General features: G+C 42.5%; 3 protein-coding genes across 3 annotated transcripts; 1 reads left to right on the top strand and 2 right to left on the bottom strand.

Annotated features, from left to right (window-relative positions):
- Positions 1 to 1,755: 1,755 nt before the first annotated feature.
- LOC131877691 (uncharacterized) lies at positions 1,756 to 4,486 on the bottom strand. The gene is made up of 6 exons (XM_059223443.1): positions 4,271 to 4,486; positions 4,039 to 4,208; positions 3,448 to 3,564; positions 3,169 to 3,376; positions 2,280 to 2,459; positions 1,756 to 2,220 (listed from the first exon to the last, which is right to left on the bottom strand). Exons 1-6 carry the CDS (start codon positions 4,431 to 4,433, stop codon positions 1,943 to 1,945), a joined length of 1,116 nt encoding a protein of 371 aa, XP_059079426.1. The 5' UTR covers positions 4,434 to 4,486; the 3' UTR covers positions 1,756 to 1,942.
- A 1,157-nt stretch (positions 4,487 to 5,643) lies between these two features.
- LOC131877700 (uncharacterized) lies at positions 5,644 to 9,337 on the bottom strand. The gene is given in 5 exon segments (XM_059223455.1): positions 5,644 to 5,787; positions 5,861 to 6,021; positions 6,087 to 6,188; positions 6,259 to 8,764; positions 9,163 to 9,337. Coding segments are annotated over 4 exon segments (2,751 nt in total). The 5' UTR covers positions 8,710 to 8,764; positions 9,163 to 9,337; the 3' UTR covers positions 5,644 to 5,750.
- A 526-nt stretch (positions 9,338 to 9,863) lies between these two features.
- Positions 9,864 to 11,573, top strand: LOC131877681 (uncharacterized). The gene is made up of 2 exons (XM_059223431.1): positions 9,864 to 10,512; positions 10,578 to 11,573. The coding sequence occupies exons 1-2, from the start codon at positions 9,999 to 10,001 to the stop codon at positions 11,459 to 11,461; spliced, it is 1,398 nt and encodes a 465-aa protein (XP_059079414.1). The 5' UTR covers positions 9,864 to 9,998; the 3' UTR covers positions 11,462 to 11,573.
- Positions 11,574 to 14,036: the final 2,463 nt, after the last annotated feature.

Genomic DNA, 14,036 nt, shown 5'->3' with positions numbered 1-14,036 from the left:
CCTAACATATTGATTTTTTACATAATTTGGTGTTTAAGGTTAGAGTCTCTTTTGGAACATTTACTGAAATTTCATGTTTTACCAATAGCACATACATGCAGGATGTGTTATTTTTGGTCAGTTGGTCTTCGTTGGTCATTGATGACAGGTTGAGTTATAAAAATTATGTCGTTTTAGTTTTTGCAATCAAACCTAAAAAATAATGTGAATTACTGGATCCTCAAAGTAGGACACTATCGATTGTTGATGGCTTTTTTGCCAATTTTGTCAGTCCCTATAATGATTTTGGTCACATAAGAACGACCTTTTGGGGTTCTTAATTCCACTTTGGATGCCATTTTCTGCATACTGTTCTCTGTAAGAAATATTTTCGAAATGTAAAACAAAACCATTTTGTCCGTTTGGTTGACTCAAATTCATTGGCAGACCAAATATACAAAGATTAAAAGGCAAGAACTAGGCGAAATTCGACCTTTCAATTTTATAATACTGGGGATTACATTCCCTGTAGCGTTTAGAAAAGCCTATGAAAAAACGAACCAAAAGAAAGTTGAACAGGTTCTAGAAAGGGATTGCCGTTTCTTTTTTTACTTTTTGAAGGCCAATTTGCCACTCAGTCAAAGATTATCTAACATTGTAGAGCAAATTCAAGCTTTTTCAAATATGACAGCAATCAAATGGTATGATTTTTCATATATAGTTATATCAAATAACAATTCTAAAAAAAGAAATTTTCAATGCCAAGTTTTGTTCGAAACATATTGTTTGTTTTGAACCTCCGACATGTTTGACCTGATTCCCTCGACTATGCTGTGAAGTAAAGTTCACCCTAAAATGAAGTTCGATACTCCGTGAACGTGGATTAAAACTCGTTTTCAGAACGTTGTGCGTAGATCGTCTCATAGGATCATATGAAAGGGGTCAAAGGTCCCTCCTAAATCTCTTGCCAACACAAATACGGTCAACAGAGCGAGACATCCAGAAAATTCCCATTACAAACCGAATGCAGGCTAAAGCTAGTCAAATTTTCCAATTCCTCCATTTCCGTTTTAAAAGGGCTTAAAGATATCCCTATGTCCTTTGTATTTTGTAACAGATATTTCAAAGCTAAGTAAGTGCCAAAGATGTGGTGACTCTTTTTTAAACGTTCATTAATTACTTATTAAAAACAGTTTACTAATACATAGGTATGAGTATCAAGTATGGACTAGGACTAGAGAACTCTACTATGGCCAAGTATTTGGAGTAACATTTATTATCTTTTACTGGGTGGGTTAATTTCCGTTTTAGGTTGATAGAGAAACCAAATCTCCTTCTGAAGATGTCAATCATAGACCTAGTAGTTTTCTATGCTTTTAATTCTTTTTCCATCTCTAAGCGAAAAAAAAAGTATTGTTTAGGGCTCTTTTGCAGAAGAGTCCGGGCATGAAAAGCGACCTCTGACGGGTGCAGCCTCCAAGATCCAAGAATCCGTCGACAAAAAGTCGTCGGCAGGAAAAGAGCGGGCATTGTCACCTAAAACAGCGACAGGTTCAATGGACAAACGACGGCTTCTTAGATCTTGAAGGCTGCGCCCGTCAGAGGTCGCTTTTCATGCTCGTACTTTTCTACTGCAGAGTCTTAGTACTGTTCTGAGAATATTACCAACGAGTTAGACACAGAAAAAGCCATTAGCTAGACTACTACTTGAGTGAGTGATTAAAACTAGCATTTCTAACTTTGTACGTGTATATGACAGCAGAAGAGATTCCCAAATTCTGTTCAATAATTTTCATTTCTCAATATGGAGTTCCGTTGGTTCGTAAATAGTAAAAAAGAATACTCTTAGCATTAGCAGACAAGACGACAATCGGATGTTTTCACGTTGCGAAACTACTTCCAGTCACTCAGGGCTTGAATACGATTGCCTTGGTTTCATGACCAAGATACGTTATAATGGCAGCTAGTCATATTCTTCCTTAGTTGGGATGTCTGTGGGTTGAAAGGCCAAAGCTTTCTCCATCTTGCTCCAATACTTGGCAGGCTCCAAGTTCTCCCATTGATCGACAATCATGGTATTGAAGTATCTCCGTTTGAGGTCCTCCACCAATAACTCATCACATTCTGTCCACTGATCCTTCAGCATTGACAGATTCTGTTCCAACATCTCCACTGATGTGGAACTATTGAGAGTGGTTGGAAAATTGGGTTGATGGAGACACCATTTCACTCCCAGGGCAGCTGGAAAGTAGTTGAGGTTAGCTTGGTCACCTTGTCCTTGGGCGCAATGTCTGGCTTACCAAGATTGATGCCCATTTTCTCGCAATAAATGGCTGCTTTGGAACATGTGACCTTCATAGATTTGGTAGCGGGATGCCAAGTTGGAACAGCGTGAGGAGTTATGAGACCCATTCCAACCGGCGAGGCGTTGATGACGCCAATCCTTCGACTTTCAAAGAAAGCGGAATAGGACATTAGATCTAAGGGAAAAGCGGATCTCGTTAGTTGCCGACAATTCCTCGCAATGATAGTGTCAAACATTCGATAGTTTCGTATTTAGAATTATGTCTGTGATTAGGAAAAATGCGTCTTAGCAAAATTGATTTTCGGAACTTCTCGTTTAAGGAGAGCAGTAAATCATTATTAGGGCAATACACCGAAAAAAAAGTCAGAATAAATTTTATGTTGTCCTATTTCAGCATACATTGAATTGGGCTATTTACAATTATTGGTGAAGCTTTTGTTTACATAGTTCGTTTTGGTCCCAAGAGACCGACAAAAGGTGTTTATTGATTAGATGACGTTCATCTTTGACGGTAAACGTTATTCTCCACCGATTAGTTGGCGGTGCTACTTTTTTTAACTTAACCTAACCTTATCAAACCTAACCTAACCTTACCTAACCTAACCCAACCTAACCTAACACGATATTAATAGCCCTTAAACTCTCTCTCCAAACTTTTCTAATATTTTGTCACAAATTTAAAAATGAGCACCGCCAACTAATCGGTGGAGAATAACGTTTATCATCTTTGACCCTTGATTCCCATATAAGGGCTTAAAACCAACCCTATGTCATCTGCTAAATCATAGAACCGTCGTATACTCCTTAAACATGATAACGCCATTCCACATTTTAATGACAACTTCGTTGGTTTGATAATGGAACATCAAAAGCCTTGGTCTTACCCGTATTAAAAAGTGAAAAGCGGCAATAACTCAGAACGGTGTCGACGGTCCCATCGCAACTCAATTCCACGATCCTCTTCAAAGTCCCCAGATTATACCCCGTAATACCTATATACCGGATTTTACCTTCGGCTTTCAGCTCATTCAACGCAGGCAGAGTGTGTTGAACGATTTGCCCCATGGAACGGCAGAATTCCACGTCATGAACCTGCAATGGCCACGGGGCCAAATTGCAATATTCAAGGACCGATACTGGGAAAGTAATTATTCATGGAGTACTTGAACCAGATCGAGATAATCCACTTGCAGATGGGCCATACTTTCCAAGACCGAATCTCTCACTCTTTGCCTCGTGAAGTCGAATTGGAGTTGAACCTCCGGTAGATATCGTCCCACCTGAAAGAATTTCCTTACTTTTTGGGGTTTTTACGAGTAAGTAAGTAAAGGAAAGTAAGTACAATAGTACAGTAAGTACAAAAGTGTAGGTAGGCTCCAAATGAGCTCTAAGATGATGGCTCAATGTGAAGCATTTGGAGCTTTGGGTAAGAGAAAAGAAAGACTGATTGGAGTCTTTGTTTTTTTTGACAATATAAATGGTTTAAATAACACTTAGTGCAAATTTACTGCGCTTTCACTCATTTATTTTTGATGTGTCTTTAATTGGAGGATTCCTCATGCCGAGCATGATTTATTTATATAAGCTATTTTAGCGTTGACCTAAAAAGCATTTATAGTGAAAAAAGGCTCTGCAAGGATTGTGAGCCTTAGAAAATGGAAAATGGCTCGAGTCTTACGAGTCATCTCAAAGATTTCTCACAGCCCTAGCCCCATATTAAAAATAGAACAGGCATGGCCGGCTCAATTTCATACTTTAGTGGCAATATAGTACGTGTTCCTTGGTAGTTTCTTCAAGGCTTTTCCCATAACCTTTTCCGAAGCTCTCGATCCATACCACGGCGAGGTATCGAAATAATTCACACCCGCTTTTACCGCTGTCCATAGAATATTATCAACCATTTCTTGGTCGCATGAACCTGAACCTGGATTTAGAAGCAACATTTGGTCAAATCAGAGGCTCCTCATGTAACAAATCATGTCTTACCCAAGGCTGTGCCTCCTAGACTTAGCTTTGAGACAATCATATCGGTCTCGCCCAATTGATAGTAAGGCATGTTTTTAAGCACTTCCGGTCCATGGAACGCGGTATCATAAGTTGGTGGAACAGACACGGCTGGGCTCAAAGTGTATCCTTTAGGATTGTCCATATTCACTTCTGGTGTAGGCAGAAAACTGTGGTTAAATGAGATACAACGCACATCGTAACGCAGGTTAACATATGCAACATTGAAGAACAACACTTGATGGATAACATATGGTTTTGGCCTTTGTTTCATGGATTCAATTCAGTTTATTTTCCAACAAAAAAAACATGTGCGTCACATTTCAAGCGTCGTAACTATTTGGGGAGTAGTTCCACCATTTTGCAACCATTTGACAAATACTTTTTTATATTGCCACTTTTCGCCGACCACAGTGCACTATCTTCAGTAAATGGAGGCGCCGTTCGCTCATAAATGGCAATGAAATGTTGAATGAACTCTTGATACCATTCCCAAAAGGGCACATTGCCATCCAGACCCACTTCCCGACCGGCCCAAAACATCAACCGCATCCAAACCCGGCAATCGGTTAATTTGAAATGGTTTCCTCTGACAACCGGGGAGCGTTTTTTGGAGTTCCACGCTTTGAAATGTGACACTTGTCGCATATCCCGGCGACCAGAATCCGACCAAACTGGGCCTTCCCCTCCCATTTTCTCAATGATCCAATCCCCCAACCTTTGTCCATGATTGGCGGCACCGTCGTCTTCGAACATGAACGGACTTAGGGTGTGATCTTGGAAGGCCCGGGTGTAGAAGCGTGTAGTCATTTGGTGTATTTGGTGGCCACCTCCAATACTGTGGAGAAGGTTGGCCGTCTCTGGTGTGGTCTGGAATGTCCCGAAGATCACTTCAAGGTCGACAGCCTTTCCTCGGGAAACTGGAGGTCGTTTGTGAATCACATTGTGGTAAACACACTTGGTCCGATTCGAAAACGGGTCTTTGACCAGGGAGACTGTCAAAGGACAAACCTCGGAAGACACTTCCGGCTTCATGTGGGATTTTTTGACAAACAGGCAAAAGCTCCCGAACATGTCAAGGGCATGGATGGATGTTGCCTCCTCCAAATTCGAACGATTAATGCAGGTACCACATGAGACGGAGGTCTAAATATACGTACATTGAGTGCCCTCAGCAGTCTTTCAGTGTGAAGGCGTCTTCGAGAAACCTGCTGATTGCGCTCCTGTCATGTTGAATGCGCTCTTTCGACCAAAGTTGAGAGTACACGTTCTGTTTGGAAGTCTATTTTGTTATGGCTCTTTGTCGATAGACCCATTAGGGAATCTTTCTCGATGAATGGCCGTTAAGAACTGGATAGTTTTATAGAGGGATGTATTTACCTAATCGTTGGGGTATGCTATCACATAATGTTTTTAAACAATGTCTATGAAAGTAATGCGTATGCTTCATTGTGATTCTCTTCTATTCAAACAGGATGTTAAACTTGACCGAATCCAAACTGAAAGGAAAATGCAGAATTAGAGTATGAATAACACGGTCAGTAGTTTGAGGTTTAATGAATTTCGCTCTACCTCTCGCCGGGAGGTCCGATGATTTTAATAAAATAAATTTCCTTGGATTGGGTTCTAAAGCTTATTTCCAACGGTAGATCAGTAAGGTCTCGACTCGAAACCACAATCTCTTCACGGACGTCGCTCCAAGATAATTTCCTTGTTACCAATACTTTGCAGCCCTAAAAATAACATTTCAATCAACATAACACAAGGAACTGAATGATGATAAGACATGTTGACTTACGGATATGGCCTCTGAGCATATCCATCGAATTTCTGTATCTGACTGTGAGGAAACCAACGGAATAATGCGGGAGGTTGGGCAAGCTGCTCCTCGAATTCGATCCTGCAAGAAGAGTTTTTGTTCAAAAACGAATAGAGAGCAAAGAGTCCAGAATGTTCTCGATCACACTTACAGCGTTATTCCCAGCAATAATGGCATTGGCCTGTTCGGCATCTCTGCGGAAAATATCCGATCTCCGTTCCATTTCGGACATGGATTGAGCTTGTTGGGAGATTCGGGCCTCTAGGTCTTGGATTTTGTCCTCGAGTTCGGCCTTGTCATGGCGGAGCTTGGCCATTTGCTTAGGGAGGTGCTTGATGAGGAGGCGTGTGACGTTGGTGGAGCTTTCAAGATCAGCCTCATGGTCCCGTTCGTCTTCCGAGGAGTCATCTTGACTGTCCATATTGGCGTATACCGGGTTGACTGTGACCGAAGCGGAGGGTGGAACCAAAGAGAAAGTGGGCGGGGGAGGAGGCTCCGGGATTTCTCGCCCATCGGAGGCGTCCTCCTCCGCTTGCTCTTGATCCCAAACGATTGGGGAGTTGTTCTGACTACTGGATACACCCTCGGATGAAGCATTGACAATGGACGAACAATCGGAGATGGTTGAAGGCATTCGACTCAGCACATATCCTTGTGGAAATGGTTCCTCCAAAGAGTAATCCGAATCGACATCCGAGGTATCGGAGTCGTCTTCGTCCCGTTCTTCGTCGCCAAAATCTGGCACGTCGCTGATGATGTCCGGGCTTTCGATAACCAGTTCTTCATCGTCGGCATCGGTCCTTGGTTCCACGTCATCATCATCGTCATCGTCGTCATCTTCGTCATCATTCAAGTCATCGTCCGTACTCACCGTGATCTCATCGTCTCCATCGCCAAGAGTTCGATTGACCTCGGCCAATCTTGTGGCCAGTTCCGCACTTCGTTCACTACTAGCGATCAAATTACTGTAGATCTCTTGATACTCTTCGGTTGGTTCCTGTTTCTCTTGGTGATCGAATATTGGTGGAATGAGACCTTCAGGCACATTGGTCAAGTATTCCATTGAGGGAATAAACACTGTGACTGGAGTATCATCTACTGGTCCATCATTTTGATCCGTCTAATCGTTGGAACGGACATTGATTTCGTTTCCCTCGTTGGGCACTGGACCTGAGCAGATATCTTGCGATTCTTCCAAAGAAGGTGAGAGCTTTGGTGGCGACGGGGGGTCCGGAGATTCTTCTTCTTCTGTTTGATTATTATCTGAAAATCCACTTTCCGACGAGGTGACGTTAAACATTTGTCTCCGGGCAGCAAATTCGTCCCTCAAAGCTCTCCATTCGCGCTCAGAGTCGGCCGTCTTTTGTTTAACGAGGATCCAATTCTGTCTGGAGAACTCCAACTCTTCCCTTAGTTTAGCCAGAAGTTGACGTTTCTCGAGCAGCTCAGCTCTCAAGATTTGTTCCGAAGTGTGGAGCTTGTGATGATGCCATTTTAGAGTGGACACATAATCCCACGTTTTGTTCAGCTCATCGGTGATGTTGAACAATTTTACCTCGTGAGTGTTGACCTTGGTAGAGAGGTTGTGATTGATCTTCTTCATCTTCTCTAGTTGATCCTCTAAGGTCTTCTTCTCGAGGATCAGATCCTTGAGCTTCATGAAGGTCTTGCTAACGCTCAGGACCATTTTGGTCCCATTTTTCGTGACCACCTCCTTGAAGCAGCTCTCCTGGATTTTGGACGAGGCTGTGTCGTTATTGACAGCTTGAAGCAAGTCATGAACCCCCACTTCCTTGCCCTTCTCATCCTTATGGTTTGTATCCGAGAGATCCACTTCAGAGGTTTCATAATCCCGGAGAGCATCTTCAACATGAGAGCGTTCCATTTCGGTGAACATGGCGTTGAGCATCTCCATCTCCTTTACCAAGGCCTTGTTCTCCTCGTAAGCCATATTCAAGTTGGTCTGCAAGGTCTTGACCACCTCCAATTGAGCCTTGAACAAGTCCTCAAACTCCTGGGCCTTGATGGTCAAGTAACGAGCTTTCTTCTCACTCTCCCGGATCTGCTTCTCTTTCTCACGGATGGATTTCGTCAAGCCCTCGTTCTCGCCCCTGATCTCGTTCATATCTGCCTCATGCTTGATGTTCAACTTGAGTATGGCATTGTCGAGTTCTTCCATATCCTCAGACTTGCGTTCCAAAGCTCGATTGGCTGCACAACTCCGTTTCTCGGCATCATCCAAAGCGGATTGGATCCTCACACGACGTTCGATCTCGAAATCGAGTTTGAGTTGAAGATGTCCCGGTGACTCTCCCGGAGGATCTGAATCCATCCATGAGCTCTTGGAGGTCATTTGTTCATCCCGGAATAGGGCAATCTCATCGATAAGAGCTAGATCATCGGGGCGGATCTTGGCAATGAGCTCTTGTAACCGCATGCAAAACACCCGGAGATTGACGTCAATCAGATTGAGCTTCTCGTCTTGAACGGAGTTGCTCATTAACGTTTTGACCTCTGGGATTATTCTTTGAAGGTTTCTTTGTTCATTGTTATTCTTTGGATCAGAAGCATCCGACGCAATCTCGGCAGCGCCTTCAGACATGTTTTTGCCTTGAATCAAGCGTTATTTTGAAGTAAACGGAGAGCCGCCAAGGCAGCTGGAACGTATAAAGAAAAGACTAATGTACACAAGGGATATGCAAAAGTATTCCCTCTCACATTTTGATCGCTCATCCCAAATTGGCTCTTGACCACGCGCACAGGAGAGAATGAAAATTTGTCGCATTTTTTGAGACAAGCCACCAAAATATTGCAATTAGCCTTGACATTTAACTTTTAATTGACAGTCAGCGGACCGAATACACCTTCAGGAGCAATCAAAGTAGAGGCCAAACTTTCTTTGAACCTTGAAGCCTCAATTCTTATGCAGAGGAGCGTGAATTTTTTCATCGTCAAACGACATCTATGGAAGCTCTCATTCAACGTTACCCAAGGCATCCGACCCAAAGGCCGGATTTCATTTGCAGATACTATATAATAGTGTGTTAATGCTCACCTTCCTCTCACGATTCAATCTTAGCAATGTCCAATAAATTTTGAGCAATCAGCTGTGTTCTTCCTCTGATCCTTCCTTCACCTCGGAATCAAACTTTCTGACGAATCTGGTAGAAGTTAACAGTCAGTGAACTAGTTTCATTAACAAAGTGGGCTGCATAGTTTGCCGAGTTATAGTGAATCCCTCTTTATAAAAGAATATTACTACGGAAACTTATGTTCTTGAATTTGTCTCGACCTTGCCGACAGGGATTTGTAATATTTAGCTTGACGGTTTTCAATCTTGGGATAAAACCTATTGATATTTTGAAGTAATAGGACCTGTGTGCCCAACTCTGTCATGTCGTCTTTGTCCAGTTTTCGAAGAGGGCAGGGACAAAATCGGTGTTTTCGGGTGAAGAACAGCTTTAGGAAAGGGCAAAAAGTTTGGAACTTGGCCAAATAGCCCCCCATAACGCCTTTCTCATGTACGGAGTTGGTGATTGAAAGCACGAGGAGTAAGTAGTAGGTAATAGGAAATAGGATGACTAATACTTCGATCAACAAGTCTTGGCCTCGATCGAGATAACTTCGATCCATCCGGCTGATGGGTTTGTTAGGGAAAAAGTCGGAAGCCGTGTATTTTGCCCACGTTTACACGGGTATCTTATGCTTATACTTGGCTTATCTCTTTTGGGGCCTAAATGTATGGCGTAGGATTGCCCCTAGTGACACGTACGTCGTACGTTGTTTGTTTGTCGCATCTTCAATTTCTCGGTCCTTGTCCGATGCAAACAACTGTCAGTTTTGGTCAGTTCCGTAGAAAACAGTTCGAGACATTTCACAACGGCCAAGATCATGTTCCTTCATTCTTTAATTCCGAGAATCCTGGGCCTTCTGCTACTGATTTCACCGTCTTGGACCGCTGATCCAACGTGTTTCCAGCCAGGATTTTGCGCCAATAGCTTTGCCATTGACGAGCCCTCGACTGCCGATGCGATTGAATGTCTTTTGGCATGTCAAGCTAACCCTGAATGCCAATGGTTCTCGTTCTTCGGACAAGTTAGGCATTGCGCCTTACTCACAGAATGCAAGGAGTTCAAGCCTGACCAGGCCAATGTTATTTCTGGGGCCAAGGATTGCGAAATCCCACCCCAGATTTGTGGTCAAGCTGGGAAATGTGAGGAGACCGCTATGATATTCTCCAATGTCTCAGTCAGTGTTGACGCTTGTGGAAATCGATGCCAACTTTGGGACGACTGCAGATTCTACTCATATGAAACAGCCAATGATATTTGTCAATTATTCAGTGCTTGTGAGAGTTTTGATGATTCTGCTTTCATCACAAATGCGAGGCATTGCGAAATTCAGGGTAAGGAGTACAGGTGGCATTTCCTATCCTCTAGCACGTATTTTGGATTCATCATTTATCTTCAGATGTCCCTTTGTTATTATTGGCTAATGGGTTTCCGGCGTACCGCAAGGTGTCTGTTTTGGACCTCTCCCAAAGCTTGGACGAAGACCAACCCGACATCTCCCCACCAGATGAATACATCATTGGCGTTGAAGGTGCCTCTGGATTTGTTATGCAAGATCGACCAACAGTGTGTGGTGGTGAAGGCTATGGCATTGTTTGGGAACGTTGTTTCCAACTGGATCCAGAAAGCCAAGAGTGGCTGGAAATCGCAGCCATGTCTGTTCAACGGTTTCAGGCGCCCTCAGTGGCATTCACGCCAAACAGCCTTGGCCAGGAAGTGGCTTGGATCCTGGGGGGCATTGGGAACGAATCTCAGTATTGGACCTCCACAGAAATCCTCCAAGATGGAACTTTCAGTCTTGGACCTGACCTACCAACCCCTCTTCATGGAGCATGTGCCTTGACTTGGGACCATAATGACGTGTGGGTAATTGGTGGCTCTTCTGACAAGGATCTGGCATTAAAAGGCACGCTTCGCTTTTCTTGGTCAGAGGGTCAATGGACCTCAGGCCCTGACTTGAATGTCGGTCGCTTCGGGCATGCATGTTTGGTCAGGGATGGCAAAGTGATTGTGGCTGGAGGGCTAAATGCGGACTTGGAACCCATTGACTCCGTTGAAATGCTTGATAATGGAGTTTGGACGGAGGTGGCCAAACTTCCTTTTCCGGTCTCGGGCGCCAGCTTGTTCGATTTGAACGGGGAGGTCATTTTCTTAGGAGGTGTTAACTCAGAAGGGAAGTTTCTGGATTCCGTTTTCCATATGAAAACCGATCACTGGACCAAACTTATCGAAACATTCGAATATGCCAGAGAATTCTTTAATGTGTTCTTTCATCGAGTTTGAGCGTTTTAGTGTATTATCTCACTCAATTGTAAAAAATAAGAAACGTATGCGCAAAGCCATGGCAAAAGTCACCAAACCTTAAATAAAACTTTCTTAATTTTTGGACAACAAATATCGTTTAATTAAAAAACAATTTGAGGGACAGTTCCAAATGTAATACGTTTTAGCTTCTTTCAAAACGTAGATGTTGCTGTCTAAGCACAACAGTTTGCCTCAAGGGTATGTATTAACACTGAATCAATGAACACACAAAGTGACTCATTATGAGGAGGACTTGAGTGACGCGTTACTTGTTGAGTGACTTTACCGGCAACTTGTTGCTTTTCTTGAAAAGTAACAAAAACAGAACGGGTATTTTAGCCCTCCCGTTACCGTTATTTTGTCTTTTATAAACGAGGGAAAGAAAATTGCGTAAAGGTTTCCCATCAAATTTTTCGGAAAATTCCGTCTCAAATGCAATGACTTCCTTGCCACTGATGGGATCAAACCACAGAATCAAACGAATAATCACGGGAGTCATTTGCTTCACTTTTGCAGGACTCGCCCCAGCGCTACTTCATGTCATATTTACTAAACGTTAAAAATTGGCATATCCGTTTTTTCGCAGTTTAGACCCTCTTTTTCTGTAAAAGTAACGGTAACGGTAACGGCAATGCGTTACTTTTTTTCGGTAACCGTTCAAACCCAAATTGTAAATTATTTTTCGAAAGCACACGAACGCCAATTTCCGCTCAAAACCATTGGTTTCAACGTAATAATGGTTTCTTGGTATTACTTTGTCTCTGTTACATTTAATTTTCCCAAGAGACTCATAAAGGAAACATATATGCCAATCAATTTGTTGAACTTAGATCAAGGATTGCGGAATTTAAGGTTGCAGAGGCTCTCGGTGAAAGCATTATTTCAGGTTCTAGAGTTAATCCCATGAGCTGATTTTGTAACCAGCTTTGGGTATGGCAATTCGAAACCTAATGGTGAAATTTAAGAACGATTGAATGATTAATGTAGAACTAAAAGCATTTGAAGACGTTCTACAGTCCTTATTACAATGTACGAACCCGCGTCACCGCATTTGTCCTTCTCGACGATTGATATTGATGTCAATTTTTCTTCATCTGACTCTCGCTACTATTACACGACAGTGCCAAATTTCTGTTAAGTGTTACTCATCATGGAAAACTTAGATCATGAAAAAACTTGGCATGTGAGTTACTGCTACTCCTATTCAACCAATTTTACCAAAGAAAATTCAGAGGTTTGATACAGATCCGACGTAATAAAAATGCGCAACTGAACCTCCGAGGAGAGGTCTACAGATATTTCCTCCTTCTTAGGTAGATAGACCGGAGTAAAGGTGAAGCCATAATAGAAAAATGGTTAATCGCATTAATGTGTTAGAATCAGCAAAACAAATTATTTGAACTTAACATTGGTCTGTGGCCTAGCAACATCAAGGTATCCCACAAAAAAACAAGCCTACAAGCTTATGGGGAGACCTGAGGTCTCATATTAAAATTGTTCCTTACACAAAATCCCTAAGTATCCAGATCAAATACGTACATGTTTTGAATTCCTGAAAGAATACTTAAAATACTTCTTCTGGAAATATCCGAATACCTCCAAAAGCAAGCTGGGGCCCAAGTATTAGCAACCAGACACAACCTTTGGGAGTTGTTTCATTGACTCTGGGCGCCAAAAGTTCTTCATAAGTCCAATGGTGGGCTTGATTGTGAACGCAAAGTCCGCGGAACACGTCAAAGTTGACATCTCCAAAGATGTAGCCGAGCCTATGGAACCACGAAAAGTTTGTACAGTAATTTGGAGCGAATTCAATAAAGGTCAATTTTGGATGTACGAATATCTAACGGTTCTTTAGCACCACTGCCCTTTCTCTCCCCCTCAGTTTTTTAAGTGTCATTTGCTTTGTCAACCCCCTTCACCTCTTTCCATGTAAAGTCCAGCTGAAGTCAATACCATTTCCTTCAGGCAGTATAACTAATCATGCGGCTAATGTGCTAATCATTTACGATGAAGATCGCCCTTATTTAACAATTTGTTCCTGATCCCCTTCAATACTGCCGAATTGCCAAAAGGCTTCGACTCCTTCATTTATCGGCGGTTAGAGTAGGCAAGATTCAAAAAAATGCAATCGTCACTTCACGGAGTGTGTCTGATTAGCGAGCAAAACTTGTCAACCCGACTTTGCAACCAGCGAATAAGGATGAACTTGTATGCCACAACAGATATCATAGCAACGTTAGGGACCATTATGCAGATGTATTTCCACTCATGAGTTAGTTGTCTTTAAGAACCTGTTCTCATTCTTGAAACTCGTAGCTTTGTTTGCCATACTTAAATTGACATGAAACAAGAGTACTCCAGGTTTGAAGTTTTTTGACAATTGTGTTGGTTCTGTATTTTGTCATTTGATATGACTCTTGCTTGCTATTCTAGGAGCTCTTAAGTAATTGCAAGTAGCTTGTTTTTTTTGCGTCGATCATTCAGTTTCAGATCCATTCAGTTGTTCAGTTTCGGACTTTCCGAGAATCTTCGCGCTCTCGTAAGGCTATTAAAA

The sequence above is a fragment of the Tigriopus californicus genome, chromosome 1, assembly GCF_007210705.1.
Source record: "Tigriopus californicus strain San Diego chromosome 1, Tcal_SD_v2.1, whole genome shotgun sequence".
NCBI lineage: Eukaryota > Metazoa > Arthropoda > Copepoda > Harpacticoida > Harpacticidae > Tigriopus > Tigriopus californicus.
The sequence above is the reverse complement of the archived record's forward strand: the minus strand, read 5'-3'. Positions and strand labels throughout refer to the sequence as shown.

Coding starts and splice junctions, on each gene's coding strand:
- LOC131877691 (XM_059223443.1), bottom strand. CDS start 4,433: ATGGACAATCCTAAAGGATACACTTTGAGCCCAGCCGTGTCTGTTCCA. Junction 3,565..4,038: donor CGTACTATATTGCCACTAAA/GTATGAAATTGA, acceptor AAATTCTTTCAG/GTGGGACGATATCTACCGGA. Junction 3,377..3,447: donor ATTATCTCGATCTGGTTCAA/GTACTCCATGAA, acceptor TGGCCATTGCAG/GTTCATGACGTGGAATTCTG.
- LOC131877681 (XM_059223431.1), top strand. CDS start 9,999: ATGTTCCTTCATTCTTTAATTCCGAGAATCCTGGGCCTTCTGCTACTG. Junction 10,513..10,577: donor GAGGCATTGCGAAATTCAGG/GTAAGGAGTACA, acceptor ATTTATCTTCAG/ATGTCCCTTTGTTATTATTG.